The following is a 12,912-nucleotide window of genomic DNA, read 5'->3' on the forward strand; positions in this document are numbered from 1 at the left end:
CACTTTGTTCCTATATAATAATTTAGGGTTTAAAGGGGACATATTATACCACCAGGTGTGGGATTAGCCATTACAAGCCGTTTTGAAAATGCACAGCTTCTGACATCACAGGTGGGCGTGTCCACCTAGATGTGTGCTGGATAGATCAGTCTACCAGCCTACCCAGTGGACTGTAGCAAACGTTGCTCATCTATCCGTCACACATCTAGGTGGACACGCCCACCTGTGCTGCACATTTTCAAAACGGCTTGTAATGGCTAATCACACCCACACCTGGTGGTATAATATGTCACCTTTAATATGCTGACTACTACACCCTAAATGAGTTAACGCGTGTACCACTGTGTGTGGAGGGGAGGGGGCACTGTCTACCAAAAATGGGATTCTTGGACAATTCTAGGAAAATATATTTCAATCAGCCTGTAAGTTGCTTACACTTGGAAACCCTTAATCTATTGAGAAGCAGTCTGGAAAGCTTTAGTGCTAAACCCCTACACAAATCAATATTTCCAGATACAATTGCAATTGCAATCTGTCATTGTCTCTTTTTAATTTGGCCTACACATTATTTACCTTTAGAATAGTTAGTTCAGGTTGGCCATTTTCCAGTGGGACACATATACGTGCACAACACATGCACAACAAATAACATAACCCCACTTAAATAGGGGCTCTCCCCAGTCCCCCGATAAGGAATCCCTGAGAATGATGCCTCATCCCACTTCCTGCTCCTAAATGACATGTTTCTGAATTCACCGGAAGTCATGAAGAAGGATACCCTGGAAATCCAAAGTTCTCGGGAGAGCACAATTTGAATTTGCTTAGCAAGTCACTCTAGGAACGAGCAATATACTCACTCCCCGATTCCCCTGGGCCAGAACATTAACCAATCACATCTGTGTATCTGATATAGGCGGGCCAAAAGCGTTGCTGTTTTACCGTCCGGATACGGCAAGAGTCTTATCTATTGGTTAGCTCCGCTGGTCTGGATACGTGGATACCCCTTGTATTCTTCTGATTGGTCATAGTGTTATCCAATTGCGTGCAGTGATATTTTCAAATGCATGCTTGGATCCACCCCTCGAGTTGGGACCCTACAGCTTTCTAGATGTGGGTCTGGATTTCCAGGCTAGAAGAAGGATTTATTTATAAGCATACTTAAAAACTAGGCCCTACTTAAAGCATAAACTGATGTGTTGCGTCTTCTCTGAAAGCAACTGACTGGGATTACCATTCAATTCTGTTTCTTTCATGCAGCAGGCAAAATTTATATCCTCCACAGACCAACTGGTCTGTGTTCCAGTCTCCCCAAGGTATTGGTTTTTTCAAGTAAGCCAATAGAAATCACAGAGGTTGCACAGTTTTATAAAAAAATAAACTAAAAAAATAAACTAAATAAACAATACTCAACCATGTAGCAGGATGGAGCTGGTTGCTGGTTAGATATTCATCATCTGCCAAAGAGTTGGTTTCCATGAGAGTGTTCCACCTGTGTCCTGTCCAGATGACGGAGGCAAGGCGGAGGTGTTCCTGACGGAGGCAAGGCGGAGGTGTTCCTGATGGATGGGAGTGTTCAGACGTCTCACCGGGAGCTGCAAGGCAGTGTGCTCTTCACACACTTTAACAGCGTCCCTGAGGAGTACGGACTCAGAGTTCACAGACAGGTCAGAGAGGATTATCACGCTCTCGCTCTCCTCGCTGACAGAGATCCAGAGAAAGACACAGAGGAGCGGGAAGGATAGTGTTACAAGGGGAGGACGGTGTAGCAGTGGCTTGGGTGTTTGACTCCAAGCCGAAAGGTAGCGGGTTTGATACCTGACTGTAGGGATCATTGTGCCAGATGCTCTTAACAACTACCTGCTCCTTAATGACATGCATCTAAATTCACTATCAATCGCTTCAGATGAAGTGCCTGCCAAATGGCTTAGTAGTAAACATTAAAATCACACAGTCATTCATTCCTGACTGAACATCGGCTATCTAGTTCATCAGGGTAACCTCTGTAGACCAGCCAGTGTCACGGGATGCACACGGTGGCGTGGGGTGGTCCCCGGTGCGGCCATCATAATGGGACCTACCCCAGCACGCCCTTCATCAACCACTACGACACTCCCGTCGACTTCAACCAGAGGGAGCACAGGGTGAAGTGGAAGGTCAAAGGTAAGCTGTCTCTCTCTTCTCCTCTGACACACAGCACCCTGACCCCACTAGTTTTAGAATGCCACTGAATAACGTTGTGATTTTATTTACTTTTCCCCCCTGTCCAGAACTTGAGGAAGCCGGTCTGCTCGGCACCACACCCAAACCCCCCCGCCACCCCGGGACCACTGAAGAAGGGGCAGAGGACCAGCCACTACCACGACTACAAGAAGAAGAAGAACCACCACCGGCAGCAGGAGAACGCCAACACCCGCCCCTCCTCCCCCAGGGTCCCCACGCCTGGCTCCAGCTCCACCCACACCCGCTTCGGCGAGGCCGGCCCGGACCAGACCACGCCCCGCCGGCCGGCCAAGATCAAGATCTTGATCAAGACCAAGATGTCCGCCAAGCTGAAGCCGATGGCCGTCAGCAGCGCCGCCAACCAGTGGAAGCCCAAGCGTGACGTCCCCGCCACCAAGGCTCCGCCCTCCTTCTTCTCCTCCACCACCGCTGCCACCACACTGCAGAAACGCATGTTCTACGAGGAGGAGTGCTTCCCCCGGGGCAGGGAGCGAATTTACGAATCCTACTATGGCCACGCCAAGACCTGCCCTACTCTGTCTGTGATTGGCCGGGTTACAACTGAACTGGACGCTTTAGAACTCCGTGGTACCCTCGCTGTGACTGACTAAATCATTCATTTCAGTATAGCTGGCCATAGAAGCTGGTATTATTTGTTGATTGCTGTTTTTTTTTTAAATAACTGTAGCCTATTAGGCTATCCTTTTGATCACAGTCTTGAGTGATTTTGCATACAATATGACAGCCTAGTTTCTCACTCTTAGAAAAGTGGAAATCGGACACAGATTAAGACATTTTCCACTTAAAAAAAATAGAAAATAGAAAATAGAAAAAAAAAAAGACATTTTCCACTTGAAAAAAAAATAAAAAAATAAATAAATTGGACCTGCGTGCAGGTCCAAAAAAAAACCCTGCGCAGGTCCAAATTTTTTTAATTTATTTATTTTTAAAAAATTATAATTTTTTATAAAAAAAATATATATTTTTTTTTTAATATATTTTTTTAATATAAATATATTCTTTAAATATATATATATATATATTTAAAGAATATATTTATATATATATATATATATTTATTTATATATTTAAACTATATATATATATATTTAAACTGTCTTCTAAATTAAGGAAATGATACAGGGAAACGAATAAACCATTACACGCAACAAGTGAACTTAATACCTGGTACACGCCCAGTGTGTGGCTCCACAGCACCATCTGACAGGTGAGGGCCACCACTCATGCCAGAGCCCAAAGTTTTTCTCGGTTCGAACCCGAGTTCTGAAGTCATCTGGACCCTTTAGGCTCAATGTGATTGGTTAGACGCCTAGAGGTCAGCACAAGTGCCGTCCGAAGAGATGATATTTGAACTTTGAGTGTGTTGAAATTGGGATATCTCAAAGCATCGGCACCGAGTGGCCAGTGTAGGTTAGTGTTGATGCTTGTTCCAGCCGGAAATGGAAATGACTGCGGAATAACTATTGCACAAAGGACTATAGTATTGTTCTACACTCACAGTTCTAGACTGGGGAATGTCTGTATAAAAATTATACAGATCTTCTCCCTCACATTTAATTTCTCCCACTACCCCTGTATTATATGTGCTTATATATGTATGCTGCAGCTCACGGTCCCTTGCTGAAGTCGTCTTGCCCGACTCGCGTCCGCACCATGGCAACTAGAAAAAGTTGTCTGGCAACCGAGGAGAAGACGTCGGAGGCAGTGTGTGCCACGCACCGGAATGTCAGCTGCTGGAACACATCACATATGATGACCTCCAGGTGATCCTCTACACAGGATCATTTTAGGCAAGCCTTTTAATACATATATTTAGAATTACTTTTCATGGGTGCAGGTCCCGGGGGGAGGGGACGTGTTATTGAAAATATATATTTCACAGAAGCCTACTCCACTTTTGAAGTAATTCAAGCAGGAACAGCTCACCTTTTAAAGTATTTGTTTACATCCCCTGCTCAGTGGTCTAAACCGTTGCATATAATATGATTGGTGCCTTACACCTCTATGCCTATTTTCAGAGAATGAATTGTGCTGCATTTGTGGATGTGTGTGGGTAACATGTCTAGTGATTTAGTTAGCTAGCCTTAAAGGGATTCATTAAAATATACATTTTAAGCCACCATTAAAGCCTGTTTGATATATACGTTGATATTATTGATGTCCCCTCCAGAAAATACGCCATATTTTTGGTATCACCCTGGGTTAGAATGAGATCCTCACCTTCGACTACCTCCGATAGCACTTTTGACTCTCAGGTGCAGGTGTCCTGTCCATCTGGCTGGACTCTGACCGACTGCAGTGCCGTCTCGAGGCTCCGCACTATGGATGCCGGTTGCTAAGGGCGACAGCTGCCTTGTTGGCAGTGCCACAGGGGTGAACGGGGTCGCAGGAGTTGCAACCTGCTGTCTTGTCAGAAAATATGCAGAGCCCGCGTCATCTCTCCACCGCTGCAACACGGCTAGCTGTCGCCTTTACAGAGACAGACTTTAGTGTGACGGGCTGACGAGACATGAGGCTTTTACATCTTTAAGGGCTGATTATGGTCCTACGTTCACGCAACGCAAGGGGGTTACGGACACCTTACGTCCTTGCGGACCCTCCTTGCGTCCACCGCAAGGGCCTGACGTGCGCCTCCCCAAAATTGTAACCATCCGTCGAGGCGATGCAGCCGCAAGGGCTGCGATTGGTCCGCTCACTAAAACCTGACGCAGGACCATAAACGTTCATGACTACGTCGAAGCGTCTGTGTGGTCCTTGCGTTGCGTGAACGTGGGACCATAAAGAGCCCCAGAATCTCGTTGTTTTATTTCACAATGCTTAGCAAACTGAGCAGAAAATTTACTTTAGCAATACTGTATATGCAGAACTGTTGTACATTGTTGTAGCAATATTTTAAGCCATGTGTAAGGCATTTGTGGAGTGACGAGTAGTAATGTACTTTCATGAACAGCAAATGAAAACAGGCCTTCTAAAAAGGAACAATGTTTTGCATAAAATGATGGCAACCAAGGTGATTTGTACACACAAAGTGGCTCTGATGCAAAAACAATGATTTGGTATTAAAAGGCTATAAAGAAAGAATAATTAAATAAGTAAGTAATTTCCAAATGCTCCAGTTTCTCATTAAAAAAGGTGAAACACAGATGGAGATTTGAAGCTTCTGGTAATATGAATGAACCTGTTGTGAAAATAATGCAAATAATGACACATGGAAAAAAACAAAAACATTACAAAACGTTGTGCATTCCAGTTTATTTTATATCAAATTTTTCCCCATAATCAAACTCTGATGTACAAATTAAAACAGGTTTTTTTTAACATGCATTACAGAATCCCCTCGTGGCAGACTTTTGTCCTTCAGAAGTGAGTGTTCAAAGTTGAATGACAGTAAAAACCCGTAAAGATCGTCCCCCACCCTCGCTGCCCCCCCCACCCCTTCCCACATCCCATGGCTAAAAAGAAAGTGTTTCAAAGTCTCTGAAAAAAAAAAAAGAAGTCTATAGGTGCTCAGAGGGGACCACTGAAAGCGTCCCTGTGGCCGGGTGAGTATGAGGGGGTTGTGGCGGTGGTGGGAGTGGTTGTGATAGTGAGTCTGGATGAGCGATTCACAGATGCAAAGATAAAGAGAGGGGTTTGTCTTCCATGGAAACATTTACACATAATACACAAGCCTCTGCCGTCAGCCACACATGCGGCCGTGTGCCGGGCTCACACAGGCTCAGATAGGTTCACATCCCCATCTGGTAGGGCAGAGGGCCGGGGCTTGGGGTGCTGACCAGTTCAACATGGAACGCCATGTGGACTAAAGCCAGGTAGTCAGTCAATTGAAAAAAAAATAAATGCCAAGAAATGATTGCTGAAGAGATTCAGACACACACACACACACACACACACACACACACACACACAACGTGAACGTTTTAAAGCCTGGTTTTAAAAAACGGTGACTGCGGCGATCATCTCCCGAAGGTCAGAGAACAACACAAAGGGCTCTGTGTGAAGCAGGACTGTAACGTCTTCGGCCTTACAGTCTTGGTGAAGGTTACTCTGCTGGAGTAGATTATCATTTCATCGGTTGTCTAATGTGCAGTCTGCACTTTGAACTACACTTAGTGACTAGAAGCAGCATTTGATCTCAAACACACAAACACACACACTCTCGCACACACCAGCTAAACCCTGTTTTATTGGGCTTCAAGACTTCAGCAACCTAGTTACCCAGGTAACTACATTCCTAAAAACCTTGGCACACAACACAGAGGCACCCCCCCACCCACGGTGCCCAAAATCCCCTCAACACCATAAGGAAGAAAGCCACAGCATTGCATATAAAGGAACTGATGAGCCTCTCGTGGGGGGAACCGGGGCTCTCCAGACGGGAGTGCCGGCTACACAGTGGGGAGCACGGGACAAAGGGGGGGGGGGGGGGGTGGCACATCGGGAGGTTAAGGCACTTCAAGTCTCCCGATGTGATCGGTGGAAGAGAGATGGGAGCATGGGGACGGCAGAGGGACTACACGACATGTGGGGGGGGGGGTGAAGGCCAGACGTGAAAAGAGAAACTCTTGTTGGCAAACTAAACATGATAATAATGCACATGATGGAAAAAAACCGTTTGGATCTGCGTTTTGGTGAGTGAGCAATGTGCGCATGTTCTGCAATTGTTGGTGTGTGTGTGTGTGTGTCTGTGTGTATACAACATTGGCACCAAAAATAAAACATACTCCTGAGTTCCCCTTCCTTTGGCACAGATGCCCGAGGTGCAGAACAGCGGTACTTGCATAAGGCGGTCCCTCAAACTATCTGCCCCGGGCTACTCATCCAGGCCAGAGGAAACAGGCAGAGCATACTCATAAAAAGCAAAACTGAGGGAAAAAAAAAAGAAAAGGTAAACAAAAAAACAGATAAAAGCCAGCAGAAGAGCTGCTTGCATCTTAAACACCGTTCACCTCTCCTCCGAGATTCACACACCAGTCCGCTCTCCGTCGCCACGGGAACGGACAGGAGATGCCACGTCCATGGTTACTGTAGTAAGGGATGCGTTCAAAGGTTGGCCGGGCTCAGAGGGTTTACATACACACACCGAGCCGGTTTCCATGCGCTCTGTGGCACAAAGAAACTTAGGAGTGGACTGTTGGAATCTGACGAGGAGACGCAGAACCGTGAGGTGGTGGCGAGACAGCCCAGTCAGTGCTTCCCTACGTCCCACACTAGACTGGGAGAGGCTTATAAAGTGCATACTTAAAAACCCCAACCACGCCCCTTTCAATGTGTGGGCGTCTCACGTGCCAACACACACACACACACACACACACACACACACACACACACACACACACACACACGCATACACGCACGCACACACGCACAATGACACACACACACACACACAGACACACACCTCGGAGGGAGGCGACGCCACATCTTGTAGTAACACAACTGTGAGGGTGAGTACACAGAGACCTTAAAATATTATCTTACATTTTGAAATTACATGTATGGAACAAATCTTTACAATATGAATATGTCTTTGTTGATATATTGGCAAACAGGAGCAAAAACAATTGTTAAAACACAACCCAACCCCGTCCTGGACCTTCAGTCATTCTGAGTGAGTGAATGAATAAAAGGATGATTTCATCCATTGTTCATGGAAGGTTCTCACTTAGCCGTAATGAAGCGCTCCTCACCTCAATGATTATAAAGCTCCATTATCACCTCGGGCGGTCTAGCAGGAAGGGCCTCATGGTTTATTCACGGCCCCTCCCGCTGCCATAGCGACCAGAAGAATAAAGTGATTGGTTTGGTGTTGGGTCTAAAATGTCCTGACCAATCAGAGTTGAAGTGCAGTCTTTCCGTTGGCGGCCAGGAGCATTTCCACCGCCTCTGTACTGGAGGGATCCCCGTGGTCGTGGAAGGGGTCAGGGGTCCACGTCCTCCAGGTCGCTCTTCGAATCGCCGAGCATCATGGGAGATTCTGAACCCTTGGGAGAAAAAAACAACAACGGGGAGGTTAGCACTGAGGAGACGAGGAACGCCTCGAAAGGACGGGAACGAGCAAGAGTGTCACGTGACCTCTCGTGTTGGGGGTTGGAGGATACCTGGCGGAGGCTACGGTCTGCGTTCTCATTGGCTGGGCTCCCATCAGAGCCGTTACTGCTGCCCGACTGCTCCTTCTCGTTCAGCAGGGCTGTTGCATAGGCCAACGTGTCCTACGGGGAAGACCGACCCCACAGTCAGCGGTGACTCTCAGATGTACGCTTAGAATCATACATTTATTTGTGTGTGTGTGTTTAGGTTTACCGGTGCGTGCGTGTGTAAGAGCGAGTGAGTGCGTGTCCATACCTGTGCTGAGATAGTGCGCTGGAAGGTCTTGTTGGTGGACGTCTCGTTGGACACGTTGCTCTGAGGAGTCCAGTAATGTTCCGACATCTGTGAGGGGAAACACACACACACACACACACACACACACCATCATAAGCATGGTCATCACATTCACAGGCTGAGCTCCCAGCTGTGCTGTATCAGCAGCGTGCTGTCAGTGGGGGACTGAAGACCGACCTTCTTCTGTAACCACTGGACTGCCCAACTCCAGTGACCAGAGAGATCCTTGAAGTAATCTTTGGCTGGAGCACACCTGGTGACGACAAGTGTTACACGTCAGGAGAACATCCCGAATGCACTTCAACTCATCTCCTTTGTTATAACTACCACAATCCCTAAGGCACTTCAACTCATCTTGTGTGATAAATCTATACAACTACTATTAGTGGAGCGGTTAAGTGCTTATTTTCGTCAGAATCTTTCAGCTGATGATACAAGCGTGCAAATTGGCATGAGCAGTCTCCATGGGTCACTTGAAAGAAAATTGTCAGAGACATTTGAAATTTCAAGATGGCGGCCATTTTTCAAGATGGCCGACACCTTAGTGGTGGAGCAGTGTTTTAGATCATACTAAAGAACAACTTTTAACGCATCAAAATACAGTTGTGTTGATTTATTGATCATAGATAGATTAGACGAGAGTGCATATCTGCACTACCAGGGCACACTGGTGATATATCACTGCTGTTAAACTCAGAGTGATGACAGCTTCAATGACAGCTAATTAAAAGTTAGAACCCCAGATGCTGTCTAATTTACCCCAAAATAGTTAGATAGCTGCTCCTGAACTGACAGGTTGTGCCAGCATTGGAGAGCCGAGCCAAGGATAATGGGGTTTTAGTAAACCGGATGGTGTACAGTTCGCATGGGAAATATATGGCATTGGATGAACCATCGGACCAAGTGTAGGGTTGAGACATGGACCTGGTTGTATCCCATACATCAAAGTGCTTGGTAAAAGGTGGTAAAAGGATAAACCCTCGCCCTCTGCCGATGCATTTGCTGCAGACATGGCAGAAGGCATCATAACAGAAAACTAATTGGGGCAGATGTTTCATTTGTCAGCAGGACACCAAGGAAAAACTCATTCAGCCGAGTTTATTCAACAGAGAGCACGATCGTACTGTTATGCCCTCTTTGATGCCACTTGGCCTTGAGAAAATGTGGGTGACTTTTGGCAAAGAAGAGACGACAAGATGGATCCTAACACATGAGATGGTTTCAGCTATAAGACCAGGGAAAACAAGTGGTATCCTCTTCTGCCATGCCTTCAGTGGTTGTGACATTGTGTCATCCTTCCATGGCAAATCAAAGAAGTCTGCCTGGAAAAACATGGGACGTGTGTGTGATGAGGTCTCAAACACATTTGCAAGACTCAGCAAATGTCCCTCTGCCGTGGAGGATAGTGACTTGCAAGCTTTGGAGAGATTTATTATGCTGATGTATGACAGGTCCAGAGAAGTCACAACTGTGAACGAGGCCAGGCTTGATCTCTTTGCCAGAAAGAAAAGACAATGTGACTTAATCCCAACAACTCAAGCAGCACTCAAAGAGGATGGCAAACGTGCTAATGAGGCTGGATACGTGTGGGGACAGGCATTGAAGCGACATCCACAAATGCCGAGCCCATCCGACTGGGGATGGGTGGAACAGGACGCGGAGTGGAAAGTCTTCTGGGCTCCGCTTCCACTTATTGTGGAGAGTTGTTGGGAGTTGACCAGACGTGGGTGCACCAAGGCATGTACTGGAAGGTGTAAGTGCTTCAGATATGGACTCAGCTGCTAGAACCTATTGCATGTTTCTTTTGCCAGAATTATTCCCTGCTGTCCTCTGTGTTTTCAGGTGTAGGCCTATGGCTCCGCTTCCCCTCGTTGCATCGTCGCATTGTGTTCTACTTTGTCACCAGCCTATTACTGTGAAGTTTTCAGTTGTTACCTAACCTGTAACATTGCTTCCACTGCGTACATCTAACAGTGAAGCACATTTTCAGTTTAGTTCCTTAGTATTGTTTGAGATACTTTCTGTTTGTCATGGTTCCGTGGCTGTGTTAGCCAGAGCTGCTGTTGCCTCTGGATCTGTCCTTATTGCCATTCAGTATTAGCCAGTGCTCAATCATTATTTTGGAGCAGTATTTTTTTGACAAACATCATGGCTGTTAAGTTTAAAAGAAGAAAAAAAACGTTACGTTGTCGTGGTAAGAGAGCTTGTGTACCTCAGTGAACCCTAAGAGCTATGCCAGTGGGAGGCAACTCCTGGTTACAGGTTTTACCAAACTGAACAGGTTGTGGGCCTGACAACACACAGTCAAACAACCTCTCTTGACAGAGCATTTTGAGGAACCCAATACATTTCTATGATTTTTTTTTTAGAATTTAAAGATCCACATGGCGGGTGGCAGTCATCTTGAAAAATGGCAGCCATCTTGAAATATCAAGTAGCTGTGTGTGCGTTATTGTCAAGTGACCCACAGAGATTGCTCATGCCAATTTTCATGCTTGTATCACCAAATAAACCATTATATCACTTAACTGCTCCACTAATGTCACGGCCATCTTGAAAGGCATGCTGAATGAAACTGTGAACAAGACTTGAACAAAAATGTAAATCGTGGTTTACATCAGCTAGAACATCCAGTGCTGCTCAGAATCTTTGGAGCAGCACTCCCAGCCATCCATTAAGCTTCATGTTGAGCATCAGCAGCCTTCTAGACTCCATCACTAGCCCTTTGAGACAGTGCTTGTGATGGGAGTGCTCTATAAATAATCCTGGCTTACTTCTGGGCCAGTGTGATCAGGAACTTGACACACTGGTAGCAGCGGCTGCTGTCCACGTTGTTGCTCTGGTGCATCAGAGCTGGAAGAAGGCAGAAGAGAGGTCAGTCGGGGCAACTCAACCCCCCACCCACCCACCCATAAATTTAATAAAGATCAGTGCAGTGAAGTGCTGTTGGACCAAAAGGAACACAGACGTACCTAACAAGCCCTTTTCTGACTCAAACGCATACTTGAGTCTCTGGGCCTGGAGAGGGTCTTCCACCACCTGACGAGGTAGAGAGGGGATTAATTGCCGTACATGAGACGCACATATCTGTGCACTAAATGTCCATCCAGGTGAAGCATATAATTTGCACCAATGAAATGATCGATCGAAATAAATCATATTGCTACTACTTTGATATTTTCAAATCGAACAAAAGAAGGTAAAGTAGTAGATATAGGTGTCATGATGCTGTGTGATCAGTAGTCATTGCTCACCAGAAGCTCCTGGAGCATCAGGAACACATTCTTCAGTTCATGTGGCGGAGCCGTCTCTAACTGGGTCTAACACAAACACAAAGAGACCGAACAAATGAGGACCGCCACAGAGTCTCATCACACACGGCGTGTGGGTATGGTCTGACAGACAGTGAAACCACATGTTGTTGTATGCGTACCTTGAGCAGCTGTAGGACTCCGAAGGAGAAAGGCTCATTGCAGTAGGAGCAGTAGGCCATCATGTCGATGAGGAGGGACAGTGGTCCGGACAGCTCCCGCATGGCAAACATCACCTACAACACATATGTACATACACACAAGCACTAAGAGGCTGCCTCTGGGTTGGATCCTCACGTCTAGTCTACCTACAGCATTCTTGAGTTAGTTGCCTCACCTATACCTGCTCCTTTACGACGGGCCTCCATTCACCAGTTGGAAACATTGTAACCAATGGAAGAGTAGTGAATAGTAATAGGATAGACCCACCCTAGTGTGTTAGGTAAAACACTGATAATCCAACAAAGTTTGAAAGTAAAAACATGTCACATGTCAAGCCGCTAAGGCTTATTATGCCTAACCTTTTTTACAGTTATCCAATATGTTGTTACTCTTGGGTAGTGTGTCTGTTTCCATGTGCATTGTGTGTGTGTGTGTGTGTGTGTGTGTGTGTGTGTGTGTGTGTGTGTGTGTGTGTGTGTGTGTGTGTGTGTGTGTGTGTGTGTGTGTGTGTGTGTGTGTGTGTGTGTGTGTGTGTGTGTGTGTGTGTTACCTCCAGGAGGTATGGTTGCCCCTCTGGGGTGAAGAGAGAGGCCTGCAGGTCTGCGTGGAGCGGCATGAGAGCACTGGCAGGGGGCACACTGCTCACACTCAGCTTGAACGCTCCCGGGGCTGAGGAACACAACCACACGTCTCATGTGAGACACGTTTCTCGGAACATTCTGATCACAGGAAATAACAGTCTGCTTAATGCCATTACCGCTATGTCTATTAAACGTGACTCACACAGAAAACGCAATAACGTTGTGGATGGGGG

General features: G+C 46.4%; 1 protein-coding gene across 6 annotated transcripts in view; it reads right to left on the reverse strand.

Moving 5' to 3' along the window:
* Positions 1-5,496: 5,496 nt before the first annotated feature.
* usp24 (ubiquitin specific peptidase 24) overlaps positions 5,497-12,912 on the reverse strand; it is a 45,289-nt gene continuing 37,873 nt past the window's right edge. For all 6 annotated transcript variants that reach the window (XM_084473266.1, XM_084473265.1, XM_084473264.1 and 3 more), the window contains 9 exons: positions 12,649-12,767; positions 12,059-12,172; positions 11,880-11,945; positions 11,598-11,664; positions 11,400-11,478; positions 8,803-8,878; positions 8,587-8,673; positions 8,343-8,453; positions 5,497-8,225 (listed from right to left, as the gene is read on the reverse strand). In XM_084473266.1, the coding sequence (XP_084329392.1) occupies positions 8,163-8,225; positions 8,343-8,453; positions 8,587-8,673; positions 8,803-8,878; positions 11,400-11,478; positions 11,598-11,664; positions 11,880-11,945; positions 12,059-12,172; positions 12,649-12,767 (782 nt within the window). In that variant the 3' untranslated portion in view covers positions 5,497-8,162. The remainder of the gene's footprint in view (positions 8,226-8,342; positions 8,454-8,586; positions 8,674-8,802; positions 8,879-11,399; positions 11,479-11,597; positions 11,665-11,879; positions 11,946-12,058; positions 12,173-12,648; positions 12,768-12,912) is intronic.

The sequence above is a fragment of the Micromesistius poutassou genome (assembly GCF_964030765.1).
Source record: "Micromesistius poutassou genome assembly, chromosome: 9".
Classification (NCBI taxonomy): domain Eukaryota; kingdom Metazoa; phylum Chordata; class Actinopteri; order Gadiformes; family Gadidae; genus Micromesistius; species Micromesistius poutassou.